This window comes from Malaclemys terrapin, chromosome 10 (assembly GCF_027887155.1).
Source record: "Malaclemys terrapin pileata isolate rMalTer1 chromosome 10, rMalTer1.hap1, whole genome shotgun sequence".
Classification (NCBI taxonomy): Eukaryota; Metazoa; Chordata; order Testudines; family Emydidae; genus Malaclemys; species Malaclemys terrapin.
The window spans coordinates 72382807-72397175 of record NC_071514.1 but is presented as its reverse complement, the minus strand read 5'-3'; the positions used below and the strand labels follow the sequence as shown (position 1 = coordinate 72397175).

The window sequence follows — 14369 nt, the reverse complement described above, 5'->3', positions numbered from 1 at the left end:
CCCCCTCCTTGCGGGCAGTATAGGGGGGAGGGACCCCTGGGCAGGGCAGGGCGCCGCCCCCAGGAGCGTGGCGGGATTGAGTCTCTTCGCCGCCGCCAGGCCCGGGGAGACCTGCCCTGGCGGGTGGCTACTCCCCTTTCCCGTCGGGAGCCGGGTGTCCCGCTGCTCGCTGCGGCTCCCGCGCCCAATTGCCCGCCCCCGCTTCCCTCCTAATGAGGGATGCGCCCGAGGGCGGGGGTCATCGTCCCTGCCACACGGGGCTGAGAGATTCGGGTAACCGCCCCATCCTCCGCCAAGTCCGGCGTGGGGCTCCCTCCTCCCGTCCGGCCTTGTTACCTGCTGCTCCCCCTCACGGATGGGGGGTGTCTCGTGGTACCGTCTTCCCCCCCCCCCCCGCTTCTGGCGTTACCCCCGGCTCCCCATCTTAGCGATGGGCGGATTCTCTCAGGAACCCCCCCCCACATTTTTCCTCTCCGGGGGCGGGGGGGGGCGCTTCTCTTGTACTGTTACCGCCCCGCTTGGTTGCCATGGTCACTGTCTCTCAAATGGGTGATTCCTTTACAGACGCTTCTCCTCCTTCCCTCGCTCAGTGTCTGGGCTTCAGGCCCTAACATGTGGGGGAGAGGAACAAACTGAGGCCGGCGCTCGGTATTTGGTCCATCTGCTCTTACTAGGCCTAGAGCTTTTGCCACCCCTCCCTCAAAGTAGGCCCTGTGGCTGCTACTGAATTTGGAGAATGGGGGGAAAATGTGTCCCCCATTTGACTCTCAGACACAGATGACATCCGGATTGCAGTGTTCAGGGTTTGGTGTGGATGATTTCATGGCACCAGCACAATAGGATCAGGATGGGCAATAGAGTTGGAAAAGGCCCATTAAACCACCCAATCCATTTCTCCAGCTGCTGCAGAGTATAGGCCTTCCCTAGGGAGGCTGTATCTGATATTTTAGATATTAGGAATATATTACTGATACTGGGATTGTATATTTGGGGTGGAGGGAGAAGGATAGAGAATTGTAGCTATGTTTTCTTTCTGAAATATTTCAGTGCAATGTCTAATGTGCAAGCTGGCTGCCATCCTCTACCTCTAGGGGTGGCTTCATTTCACTGGTGCTTTATGTACTGTGTGTAATTGGGAAAGTACTTTGGGCTGCATCCTTCATGCACATTCTATCCTCCTCCTCAAATACTTTTTACGCAGTAGGACCATGGATGTAAAATGACCCAAAACCCTGATGTTATAAGTCTATGGTGTGAATAAATGAAAGTATCCAGGTCAGTAATGAAAGCATAAGGTGTTAGTGGGGGGAGAGAAATTGTAAGGGAAAAAATGTGTTCAGATGAGATCTGAAGTCAGAATGAAGGTACAGACTGAGTCATTTTGGATCTGTTTTGAAGCAAGTTGTAGCTTTGGAATGGAGGGGGAGAAAGACTTCAATTTGTACCTTTTTTCAGTTTTTCCCATTGTTTAACTTGCACAGCCTTCATACAGGTGATGCTGTGAGACCATAATGCTTTCAAGTGAAGTATCTGCGTGCTTTGTAAGACATAGAAAAATGTTTCTTTGAAGTAACTCTAAGGTTGTGACACATAATTGGCTTCCAATTAGGGATGGAATGATAGCCTTAATTTTGTATTTCTTAGCTTTGATGGTTTGTTACTTCTTCCTTACATTTCTTTATTTACTGTTTAAAAAAAATCCTGATTTTTAAAATCAGGCTGAGACTAGAATACAACTTTCTTTCCCCAGTTGTTAGATGGCTATAATGTAAAGGTCTTTTTTGTACATCAGTAGTATGTGGTTCCACAATGTTAACATAAGTATATTAAAAATCATGAAAAGGTGTGGTATGTAGCAATTTTCAGTCACTACCATTTTATGTTTGAATTTTTTAAGAGTGCAGTCTAAATTAGAAAAAGGTTCTTATGTGGTAAGATATATAATTTAAATATCTGAAGTTAAAACACTTTTTGTTGCATTATTTTAAACAGGGCCAAACAGAGTTTTGTAAATATTGGTTTTATATATTTTATATATGCGTATACTGTATATAAGTAATCGTTCCTGGGTGCTGTGATTTGTGTCAAGTATGCAGCCAGACCAATGTTTACAGTCAGGTTAAACTGATAGTGGTTTCTAATGGAACTGCTGACATGATCTTAACAACAGTGATGCAAAACTCCATGCTGCTTCTAGTGGCACATAATTACATTTGTTGTTACTTTCTTAATCCTATATTGGGGCAGATGTTATAAGTCATTGCTTGTATAAGGAAATAAATTTACAATAGCAAGTGGTTTCAGGGATAGAAAAAATTGTAGATATGTGTGCAGGAGATAATGTAAATATTTGTAGTCCTGTGCTGTTCAGTTCATTGACCTAAGAAGTTATCCTTAGATAACTGTTTTAATTTGGACAGTAGAAGTTAGACATTCGGAACAAGTGATGGATTTAATTTATTAATAGTAGTAATAGTACCTAGCACATCTGTAACTTTTCACCTGGAAATTTCAAAGCATTTGTCAATCATTAATTCTCAAAAAAGCTTAAAAATAAGAAGTCTTGACTATAGTGTTTTTATTTTGTTTCAAATATTCAGTTTTTATTTGGTGGTATTCTTTTCTTTTTCATTTCCTTTCACTCTTGATTCCCCCCAGTGTATTGATGAATATTATTGAAGCATCTTTTCTTTTGATTGAGAACATGAAAAACTGACTTTTAAGGGGATGGCACTTGCACATTGTGTATCAGGGCTTGCATCTGCAACTTGGTGGTTGAGAGAATCTTATCTGAGACACAGTGAGCCAGGGACCTCAATCTAAGTCATCTTTTAGTATCAGGATGGCTCCACTTCTCAATAAAATGATTCCATAAAGTCTACTTAGAATTCTTTCATTTCAGTGTTATGCATTTTCTTCTTAGTAATAGTGGATAGAAATGTCTAAGCGTGTAAATCCACTAGCATTCAGAGCCCACCCCCCTCATGTCATTAAAATTTGAGCCTATTTGAAATTGTTTCTCTCTATAATTCTGATATATTACCAGGCATACTTGGTAATCTTCATGTAGAATGAGCCCTATAATTTAATTAGGACTTTTACTCAGAATTTGTGGTTTTGTGTGAGAACCTGGACACTCTCTGTTAGCTTAGTTTGCTTTATTTAACCTCCTCACTTTAATGAAACAACACTTCCATCATATATCTTAAAGCTGTTTAAGACATACCATCTCATTCACATCACGAGAACAAATAAAAATACTGCCACCCTTACTTATGTTAAGCTAATGGGGCTACTTGTGTGAGTAAAAGCTGCAGGATCAGATCCTTTACGTTGAAATAAGATAATGTACAATCTTGCTATAAAACTTGTTGTGATAGAAAGTGGTAACATATTTACTGCACATGCTCAATAGCACATATTTAAAGGGACAACATCGCAAAATCTAGTCAGTTTTTAAAATATTACTTTTCTAGTTAGTACTCCTGCACGTGAGTTTCCCTGACAATTTGTGGTTTGTCACATTTCCTTAATTTTTAAATAGGTATCTTCTGTTCTACAGAAAAATTAGCACAAACTACTGTCAAATGTGCAAAGTAAACAAACTGGAAAAAGAGCTACCTTTTGGTCTAATCTTTCAATAATAATTGTAACTGTGATATGTTAAATTGATTAAATTAAAATTGCATTTGTTACCAAAATTATGTCCAAACAGATATTTCTTTGACGGTCAGAAAAAATCCTGGAAGAAATACCCCCATCCCATCCCCAGAGGTGATTCCTCTGGGTATTTCCCACTCTCTAAGTCCTTGTGCTGTGTGGTTCTCATAAATGTTAGGTGGGTAAGACATAGCTTCTTCTGGAGCCTATCAGCAGTTCTGCAGCAGACAGACAAATAAAGTCATTTCTTTTCCCAGTGTCCGGGCTTGAGCATATTGTTTTTGTAGTGCTTCCAGATTTTGCCATCTTGAATAAAAGGAACCAAGCTCAAGATATACATACTTGGACACTTCACCACTAAATAAAACTTAGTATAGTTTTTAAGTACCTTTTGTTTGTATGCAAGTTCGTTATGCTAAATATAAAATGGCACAATATACCACTAGATATATAAATCGTAAATCATCATTTGGAAAGGAGAGATCAGAATGGTGGCTGAGTGTTCTGATTGTGCAGGTAACTTAGCTAATCACAGGCTCATTAAAATTTTTCTTTCCTATGTCTATAAATAACACATTGGCTCTGTCTCTTTGAGTCAATATTGGCTATACCAAAACTTTTATTTTTCTTTATGGATTAAAATTTCATGTTTTAAAATGCTCTTTATGCTAGAGCCTGGCAAAAGACATCTAAAACAATTATTTTTTTAGTCTCTCTCAGCTTTTGTACAGTATTTCCTCTTTAATTGTTTTACAAAATTTTAATGTCATCAAATGCAAAACTGGTTGACCAGTTTACACTTTTGTGGGAAAAATACCGTTGCAGTCAAAGCTGAATGCAAAGTTTACCTAAGTGGTATTTTCACAAGGGTTTGCTATTAAACAATGCTGGTTACTGGAAAAAAATCTCATGAAAGTCAAAAGTGGTAGTGGTGTAATTCAGCTGGAAAACTTTGTTTAGTGTGTCTTGGTGCATTTTTTGAAACATTCACATGAAAGACTTAGTCCTCTAAATTATTTGTGTCTCGTTGGCAAAGATAATTAGTTTCATTAAAGGGAAAGTGTAAGGGTTACCATTCTTTTCCTTGTGGAGTGCTTTTTCATATAACATTCTCATATTAAACAGAACTTTCAACTCTGTGTTACAGAGATGAACAATGACCATAGTTGACAAAGTATCTGAGTCTTCAAACCCTGCAGCTTGTCAGAAGCAGCCTTGTAGCTCCGTGGTACCCTCTACTGGAGACATGGACTCAGCCTCTGCAAGTTGGGGTGCTGTATCATCTTTGGAAGTTCCAAAGCACAAGATCACTTTGGGACCAGTACCTGGTGCTGCAGTTTATTCTAGTTCATCTGTACCTGATAAATCCAAGCCTTCATCTCAGAAAGATCAATGTAAGTATGTCCTGTCCCCCCGCCCCAATGCAAATTACGAAAAAATAAAACCAGCTGCCATTTAGTAGGGCCTGCCATCCTCATCTTGCAGTTCTTACTCATTGGGGTAATTCTATTGATATAAAATGGGACTATTATGATTAAGGACTGCAGCAGCAGATTCTAGTTTTGTGAACCATGTGTGAGAGCTCAAATGGCCAATGTTGTGAACTTAATTTGAACCTGTTTACAAACAATATAACAAACTTTTTGGGGGGCAGAGGCAGTGTTTCTCCATCACTTATAGTATACTTATTTAGTCAAGTGTTTATTTCTGTAAAGAAGGATGCGTTTTATCAGTGTTGCTTTTTGTGGCCTGTATTATTTAGAGTTCTCTGAAATATAACATTCCTCCTAAAATACTTGGTGTCAATATCCACATCACAGAAGGAGGGTGAAAAAATGTTCTTGTCTGAGGATAGGACAAGAAACAATGGACTTCAATTGCAGCAAGTGAGGTATAGGTTGGACATTAGGAAAAACTTCCTGTCTGGGTAGTTAAGCACCGGAGCAAATTGCCTAGAGTGATTGTGGAATCTCTCATTGGAGGTTTTTAAGAACAAACTAGACAGACGCCGTCAGGAATGGTCTAGTTTAGGGGTTCTCGGACTTCATTGTACCGTGACCACCTTCTGACAACAAAAATGACTACATGACCCTGGAGGCTGGGCTGAATCCTGAGCCCACCCGAGACAGGGGACAAAGCCTTAGCTCCACCGCCCTTGGCAGGGGGCCAAAGCTGAAGTCCAAGTGCTTCAGCCCCAGGCAGCGGGCCTGTAATCTGAGCCCTGCCACCCAGTGCTGATGCCCTCAGGCTTGGCTTCGGCCCCGGGCAGTGGGGCTCGGGCTTCAGCTTCGGCTGTGGGCTCCAGCAAGTTTTAAGCCAGCCTTGGTGACCCCATTAAAACAGGGTCATGACCCACAGTTTGAGAACCCCTGGTCTAGTTATTACATAGTCCTGCCTTGAGTGCAGGGAACTGGACTATATAAATGGCTTTCAAACCTTTTTTCTGGCTACCCAGTTGAAAAAAATTGTTGATGCCTGCAACCCAATGGAGCTGGGGATGAGGGGTTCGGGGTGTGGGGGTGCAGGAAGGGGCTCTGGGCGGGGCAGGGGATTGGGGTGCAGGCTTACTCCTGGCGGCTCCCGGTCAGCGGCGCAGCCGGGGGTGCAGAGGCAGGCTTCCTGCCTGTCCTGGCACTGCAGACCTCACTGCACCCCGGAAGTGGCCAGCAGCAGGTCCAGCTCCTCGGCGGAGGCATGCAAGCGGCTCTCGCCCGCAGGCACTGCCCCCCCCCCCAGCTCCCATTGGCCAGGAACCGGTCAGTTGGAGTCCGGAGCCAGTGCACAGGATGGGGGCAGCGCGCGGAGCCCCATGGCCCCCGTCTAGAAGCCGGACCAGCTGCTGGCCACTTCCGGGACGCAGCGCGGTGTTGGAACAGGTAGGCACTAGCCTGCCTTGGCTGGGCAGCACCGCCGACAGGACTTTTAACATCCCGGTCGGCGGTGCTAACCGGAGCCACTAGAATCCCTGGGTGCTGAGCAAGTCGACCCAGTGCCTTACATGCTGTGACCCAGTACTGAGTCGTGACCCAAACTTTGAAAAACACTGGACTAGATGATGACCTTTCAAGGTCCCTTCCAGTCCCACACTTCTATGACTCTATGATTCTATCATTAAGGGCTACTTATTGTGCTTGTTACTTGCTTGCTTTGGTATCCAGTCATATTTATAATTAATAAACCATAAAAAGTGTAAGTTTTCCTTTGTAATTTACAATAAGGAAAAAAAGATTAATTTGAATTGAGAGTCAGATTGAGGAAGCTAGATAGAAAAGGACTTGCTTAGTTAGGTTACTGAAATCTGGGCAATGATTAGTCTCTGTTGTATTGTCCCACATTAGTGCATTCTACTGTCTTAATTTTTTCCAATTGGCATACAAAACCATATCTTTTTACTGAGCTTGAGTTGACTTCAGACCTTGCTTTGTGGCACTGAGGCAGTCTTTAATACGTTACTCATCAAGTAACTACTAGAATGTAGATTATTATAATTAGTTCTGTTAAAGTTCTTCTAGATGCTCATGCATAAGGTAATATTACTTTAACACGATTTTAACATTAAATGATTTAATATCTTTAAAATGTGTTGGTATTTTTTTGGCAGCTCTTAGTGATGGCATTGCTCCGCCACAGAAGGTTCTTTTTCCAGCAGAGAAGATTTGTTTGAAATGGCAGCAAACGCACAGAGTTGGAGCTGGACTCCAAAATCTTGGCAATACATGTTTCCTCAACTCTGCTCTGCAGTGTTTGACTTATACACCCCCTCTTGCCAACTACATGCTTTCTCATGAACACTCCAAAACATGTGAGTACTTTTAAAAAGTATGTAGCACCCAAAAACATTACACACTTGATGTACGTATAAGATGACAGGTCCCTGCTATGAAGAGCTTATACTCTAAATAGGCTATATGCAGACAAAAGTGGGAGAGGGCAAGGGATGCAACATAAGATTGATTTTTTTTTTTGGTTTTGCATTTCAGTTTTTTACTTTATCCTAAATTATTTCATTTTGTGTTTAACTCTTTCCTAACTTTACCTATTTCTGTGAATTGAACCCTTTTTAGTTTCCATTTTGTAACCTATCATTATAGGTTTTCCACTTGTTCTTAATTGTCAGCTGTTTTGAAATAATATTTTTTGTGGAGATTGTTCCTATAACCTCAAGATTTTTTGAGGTCTTCCATAGATAAATATTTCATTAATTTGAGATGCAATGTTGCTTCACTCCTCAGGCCATGAACAAGGATTCTGCATGATGTGTACAATGCAAGCTCACATTACGCAGGCGCTCTCTAACTCTGGCAATGTTATCAAACCTATGGCTGTCATCAATGATCTTAGACGTAAGTAATTTCAAATAATTTATTTGTAAAATGCCATTTTTGTGTTTAGATATTTTATTGCCTTGTTTATTTGTCTGATTTTAATTGTAGTTTATAGAACTTAGGGTTTTTTTAATAACTTTATGAAGGAACGTTTAAAAAAACCTTTATTTTCATCCATTTTCACATGTAACATTTATATTTATTGGTTAGGGATAGCAAAACATTTCCGGTTTGGAAATCAGGAAGATGCACATGAATTTCTACGCTACACTGTTGATGCTATGCAGAAGGCATGTTTGAATGGAAGCAACAAGTAAGTGCCAACAAAATAATATTTGAATATGCTGTCGTTCCTATTCCTGTTTCCCTGGAAATAGAACAGTACATGTTCTGGGTTTTCAAAAGAGGAAACGTTCACAGAAAAAAATAAACTGACTTTAATCTTCTAATCACTGCATAATTTATTTTCAGATTGGACAGACATACCCAAGCTACCACACTCATCTATCAAATATTTGGAGGGTACTTAAGATCAAGAGGTACTTTTCTTAAAAAAAAATTTTTTTTTAGGAATGGTTTTGGCCTTATGACTGTATTATATGACTGAAACCAGGGTTAGTCAGTTATTTTTTTGTCTTGTTAATTTCTTGGTCAAGGTCCAGACTCCAGAGAAGAAAATAAAAAAACAATTATGATAATAAACACACAGATTTCAGGGTCTGTTCAAAAGCATCTAGCGGTCCGGATTTGGCCCGCAGTCTGCCTGTTGACTACCCTGACTTAAATGCTAATTAAGGTAATGTGTGCTAATAACTTAGGCAATAGACTATGCTTATTATGTTAAGTATTTTATATTTCGATTTCAGTAAAGTGTATGAACTGCAAAGGAGTCTCAGATACCTTCGATCCATACCTTGATATTACATTGGAGATAAAGGTAAATTATTTTCTTACTCTAGCTGAGTAAGTTTTAAAAAGAAAACCCCTTAATTAACTGCATAGCTTTTGAAAATTTAAAATGCAATTTAAGTTGATTCTACCCACATAGTTCTGTGATGGATGTGACTTATACTGTACTTTCTCTTATCAATATAAATGGGCTGTGTATGGCTTACTTAATCTGGACAAGTATTAAAATAGAACATCATTCTGAAGTCTTGAATCCACAGGCATGGCAATGCTATCTTATACTTCCCAGTTCAACAAAGATTTAATAGCAGAATGTTATAACTGAGGGTCCATATTGTTAAAACACTACTTTTACAATATATGTACCACAGATCAATTACTAGTGTACTACTTTTACAGTATGTACCACAGACCCATTACTGCTATACTATGAAATATTATAAATAATTAAACCTCATCTATATTCATCAGTTATGAGTTATAGGATTTAAATACTACAATTTAGTTTCCAACTCAATGAATACAAATCAACTCTTCTTAATGAAGGAAAATATCTTCTAACTGATTCAGAATCATACCTTATAAAATCTCTTCTTACTTTGATACATATTGCTTTTATTTCAATCACGACACTTAAAGAAAAGTTTGCATGAGTTTTAGAGTGTAGCATAACAAACATTCTTATTTATTTGGAAAGCATACCTATGCACAAAATTATGTACATTTTGTGATGTAATATATTCTGCAATCTGTGTCTCTCTCTCCCCCCGCCCCCGTTCACAAATTCAGTAGTCTGTAGTGGCTCTCCATTAAAATCATGTTAGTTCATACTACTGTAAGTTAAAGTGAGGATGTGGTGTGTTCTTATGATGTTTCTGATAACTCATGGAGGATAAGTCCATCAATGGCTATTAGCCAAGATGATCATGGATGTAACCTCGTGCTCTGATGTCCCTAGCCTCTGACTGCCAGCAGCTTGGAGTAGACAATAGGGAATGGATCATTCAATAGTTGCCTGTTCTGTTCATTCTCTCTGAAGCACCTGTATTGGCCACTGTCGGGAAAAACAGGATACTGGGCTAGATGGACCATTGGTCTGACCTAATATGGCATTTAATATGTTATGTTCTAATGCATTGCACTGTTATCTTACTGTTTTAGACAGCTCAGAGTGTAAACAAAGCTCTGGAACAGTTTGTGAAGCCCGAACAACTGGATGGTGAAAATGCCTATAAATGTAGCAAGTAAGATGAATATTAATGACATCTTAATACTAGATGCTTGGTTCTATCAATGTATTATTGCATGTCATTTTTAAAAAGTTATTTATTGATGTTTTGCTTAATTCAGAAACTCAGTGTAAGGTAAAATTTTATTTGTTGTACCCAAGCAAGTATAATACAAAACATCTAAAACTTGGAAAACCTTTTTTGAGAAGGCCAGTTCCCTAATTGTTCTTCTGGGAGGGTTTGGTGTGGGGAGATATTTCCTAAGAGATGCACTCATTTTGGCTCACCGAAGTGTTCATATACTATTATTGTCTATACACAGTACTTTGCTCATGTTACTGAATCACACCATTTTAAAAGTGAAAAAAGTTGACTATAAATTACTGCTATGTTAAATAAACCATCCTAAACCTAATCTGCTATCACTGAACACACAGCATGTCCTAGATAACATAGAAAGATAAATAAATTGATCAAACTTCCTTTTTGGATCTTAAAAATAGATTGCATGTTTAAAACATTTGGATAAGAACACAGAGGTACAAAGATGATATACAGTAAAAGTTGTTTTATCCAACATGTTGTGGGAAATGGGGGGTGCTGATAACTGAAGAATGCCAGTTAACTAAGAGGGAGGGAGTTTGGGTGCAGGAGGAGGTGCGGGGCTGGGGATTGGGGCAGGGGAGGGGGTGTGGAGTGCAGGCTCTGGGAGGGAGTTTGGTTGCGGGAGGGGGCTCGGGGCAGCGGATTGGGGTGTGGGAGAGGGGTGCTGGACCCAGGGGGCATTCACCTCAGGCAGCTCCCTGCAAGCGGCGACCTGTCTCGGCTGCTCCTAGTCAATGGGTGCTGCGCAGCTGGCAATGGTGTGTGTGTGTGTGGGGGGGCAGCACGCAGAGCCACCTCCGCCTAGGAGCAGCCAGACCCCGGGCAAGTCACCGCTTCCCAAGCCGCCTCCTGCACTCAAACACCCTCCCAGAGCCCACGCTCCACACCTCCTCCCGTGCCCCAACCCCCTACCAGCCCTGCGCCAACCAGATTATAAACCAGTATTTCAATGAAGATCAGAAATGCCGGTTTATAGAGTTTCCGGTTGAAGTGCCAGATAAAACAGCTTTTACTGTGATAGCAAAACAGGCCATAATTTTAACTCAGTGCAACTAAGCAAAGAGATTTACTAAACTTCGTCTTCTAATGTTCTTGCCTCATCTCTAAATTATTAATGTAACGAAGCCCATGTTCTGCCACTCGAGGTAGAATATTAATGGCTAATTAGTAAGGTTAAGATTTTGTCATAGGTGTTTTTAGTAAAAGTCACAGACAATAAACTAAAATTCATAGAAGTCCCCCGGGCAACTGGCTTCGCTGCTCTGGCGGGGGCTGAGGTCACAGCGGTCTGTTAAAGTTACAGAATCCTTGACCTCTGTGGCAAAATCGTATCCTTACCCAACATTTTCCTCCAAATGCACTTAGTATCTCTTTTTTGTTATGCTAAAATGAGGTATCCAGTAGATGAAATAAAAAGGTTCAAATCCAGGTTTTCCCTTGTTCGCTAGGATCTGCAGACTACAAACACAAAATGAATTCTGATGGTGTAAAGATCACAGATGGGAAGCATATCTAACAACCATGGGCTTAAGGAGTATCCCATTTCTGTGTTGTGTGGTCTTCCATATGTCTAATCTGCAGGGGTCTATAGTCTGGTCAAACTTGAGGCCCCAAGCTTCCCTCTTCTCAATGGGGTTTAAAAACATATTTTTTTTTAAAAAAGCACCCTGCTGACCTACAGGGCTTTTTCCATTTCTGGGAACTCTTTCTTCTACTTAACTCCTCTGAGGAAACTCGGATATCTTCTCAGTTTGTGTTGGCTAGGTTTATACTAATTTTAAAGCCCACAAACTACAGTTTGTTTGAATATCCAACCTAAGTTTTGTATATAATTCTGTGAAAATTTCTTGACATTCTGGTCAGTAAATGCTCTTCATGGGTAGGAATTCCCCACTCCAGTCCAGTATTTTGGGGCATAAATCTAGAAAGATAGCCTTTTCTCTATTTCCCCACCCCTTGTTTGCTGCCAAGTCATATTATTACTATTCTCCCTTCCTTTGTGGTAGAAGCTGGATCCCACTGGTTAATCCTGCAGATCCTGTCATTGATGAGTAATGATCCATCACATTTACATTCAGGCTGTTTAGGAGTCATTTTTCAAAGGCAATCAGATGCTTCACTCTCTTTCCTCTCCAGGTAGTCTCAGTACAGGAAGGTAGTGGTCACAGTCTTGATTGTCAACAGTTCTTAGAATATCAGGGTTGGAAGGGACCTCAGGAGGTCATCTAGTCCAACCCCCTGCTCAAAGCAGGAGCAATCCCCAGACAGATTTTTGCCCCAGATCCCTAAATGGCCCCCTCAGGGATTGAACTCACAACCCTGGGTTTAGCAGGCCAATGCTCAAACCACTGAGCTATCCCTCCCCCCTAGTGTAGGACAATTGTTTGCCTGTTTTTATTGAAGATAGATTAAATCCATTTTGGAAGTTCATATGTGCTCTTCCCAGCCCCAGATTGAAGCTGATGTTCCCTTCTTTCAGTTACGCTTTTGGTATTCTGCACTCTGGCAGAAAGCTGAAAGGAGGTAGCCTGAAGTCTGATTTAACTTTTTGTAATATTAGAAGTGCTGCACCTTCATACATTTTCCTAAGCTATTTCCAAAGACCGTGAATGCTGTAGTGAGAAGGCTGCTGCTTGCTGCATTGTGAGAGTTGCTGGCAAGCTTTATTTTTTGTTGGCATCACAGAGATTTACAGATGTCTTCAAATATTAGTTTGGATGTCAAAAGAGAAGTTTCTAGAGCCTGTCTTCTATTTGTCCTAGAGAACTGCCCTCATGTATTCTGCTGTCTCTTGTACTAGCTATGCCTGAAATGTCGTGTATGAACTTCTGAAAAGCAAAAACATTGCGTGTAAAGAAATAATTACTCAGATAATGTAGACAAGTGTCTGAGCCATGGAAAACATGATATAAATGCTTAAAAATCCACATAAGGTTAACCAATTGTCTGTGTTTGCTTTTAAGGTGTAAGAAGATGGTTCCTGCTTCAAAGAGGTTTACAATACATCGGTCTTCTAATGTTCTTACATTGTCTCTGAAACGGTTTGCAAATTTTAGTGGTGGAAAAATTACCAAGGTACATAAAATGGTGTTACAACTGCATCTTTTTTTAACATTTAAATTTTCTAATACCAAGTGACCATACAAAGCCAATTAATGCATACACACAGCAACTCTAGATTGTAGATGCCAGCTGTTAGATAGAAAAATAAACTCAATAACTTAATCTCCTCCTTCTCTCATCTGGTAATAGCAGAGATCCATTTTAACAATAAACATGAAACCAACAGTAAACATCCTCCTGTGCCCTTCAAGAGCTGCCTTTTTAGCAGACTGTTCTGCTATTCAATGTTGGACATTTTTCAACCTGTCATTTTCCAAATGAAAATGAATCCTCACTTTTGTTTTATATGTATGCTTTTGATCCATTTTGTGTGTGTATATTTTAGAAATGTTTTCTACCTCTGCATCTGAAGTCTTTTTCAAACTTTTTATAATAGTTCATAAAATATTTCAGCAAAATTTGAGCCTTCTATCTCTATTTAGGAAGTGAAATATCCTGAGTATCTGGATATTCGACCATATATGTCTCAACCAAATGGAGAACCAATCATTTATGTTCTATATGCAGTCCTGGTGCATACTGGTTTCAGCTGTCATGCAGGACACTACTACTGCTATATAAAGGTAAAGATAAACATATTTTTCTTTTAATAAACAGATTTCAAAAAACCCCACAACCTTTCTAAAATAAGCATTGGGGACATTAATTTTTCATTCCTCTCTTCACCAGTACAGCCTATACTCTGAGGAAGGGAGCTGTTCTTGAAGGCAGGCTGTTTGGATGATCTGTCTTGGTAGGTTCCCATCCATATAAGGATGCAGAATCTTGCATATGTTTTTTGTCACCCTCCTCAAGAAAGTCCTTTATTCCTTTTTGGATGGGAATTCTCCTAGGGGAGTCTTCGCACGACCCAGATATTTCCATTAACCAAAAACAGTGAGTCTTCCCCACTCTGTGTTCTTTTTAAAGCTATCTCGACCATCCTAGTGCTACTGGAATGTCCTACTGAACCCTTCTTGGTTTTCTGTGTAGTCTTTAACGCTACCAGGACACTTCTCCCTATCAGTTGTATCATCCC

At 40.3% G+C, this 14369-nt stretch overlaps 1 protein-coding gene across 3 annotated transcripts in view; it reads left to right on the top strand.

Moving 5' to 3' along the window:
- Positions 1 to 14369, top strand: part of USP42 (ubiquitin specific peptidase 42) — a 40117-nt gene that overhangs the window by 239 nt on the left and 25509 nt on the right. Inside the window, exons 1-10 of one of the 3 annotated variants that reach the window (XM_054041627.1) lie at positions 235 to 273; positions 4808 to 5054; positions 7262 to 7462; positions 7893 to 8003; positions 8196 to 8298; positions 8457 to 8524; positions 8852 to 8922; positions 10056 to 10138; positions 13192 to 13303; positions 13774 to 13914. In XM_054041627.1, the coding sequence (XP_053897602.1) occupies positions 4817 to 5054; positions 7262 to 7462; positions 7893 to 8003; positions 8196 to 8298; positions 8457 to 8524; positions 8852 to 8922; positions 10056 to 10138; positions 13192 to 13303; positions 13774 to 13914 (1128 nt within the window). In that variant the 5' untranslated portion in view covers positions 235 to 273; positions 4808 to 4816. Of the gene's footprint in view, positions 1 to 234; positions 274 to 1212; positions 1276 to 4807; positions 5055 to 7261; positions 7463 to 7892; positions 8004 to 8195; positions 8299 to 8456; positions 8525 to 8851; positions 8923 to 10055; positions 10139 to 13191; positions 13304 to 13773; positions 13915 to 14369 lie in introns of those variants that run through there. The other 2 variants (XM_054041628.1, XM_054041626.1) reach the window with 2 other exon arrangements.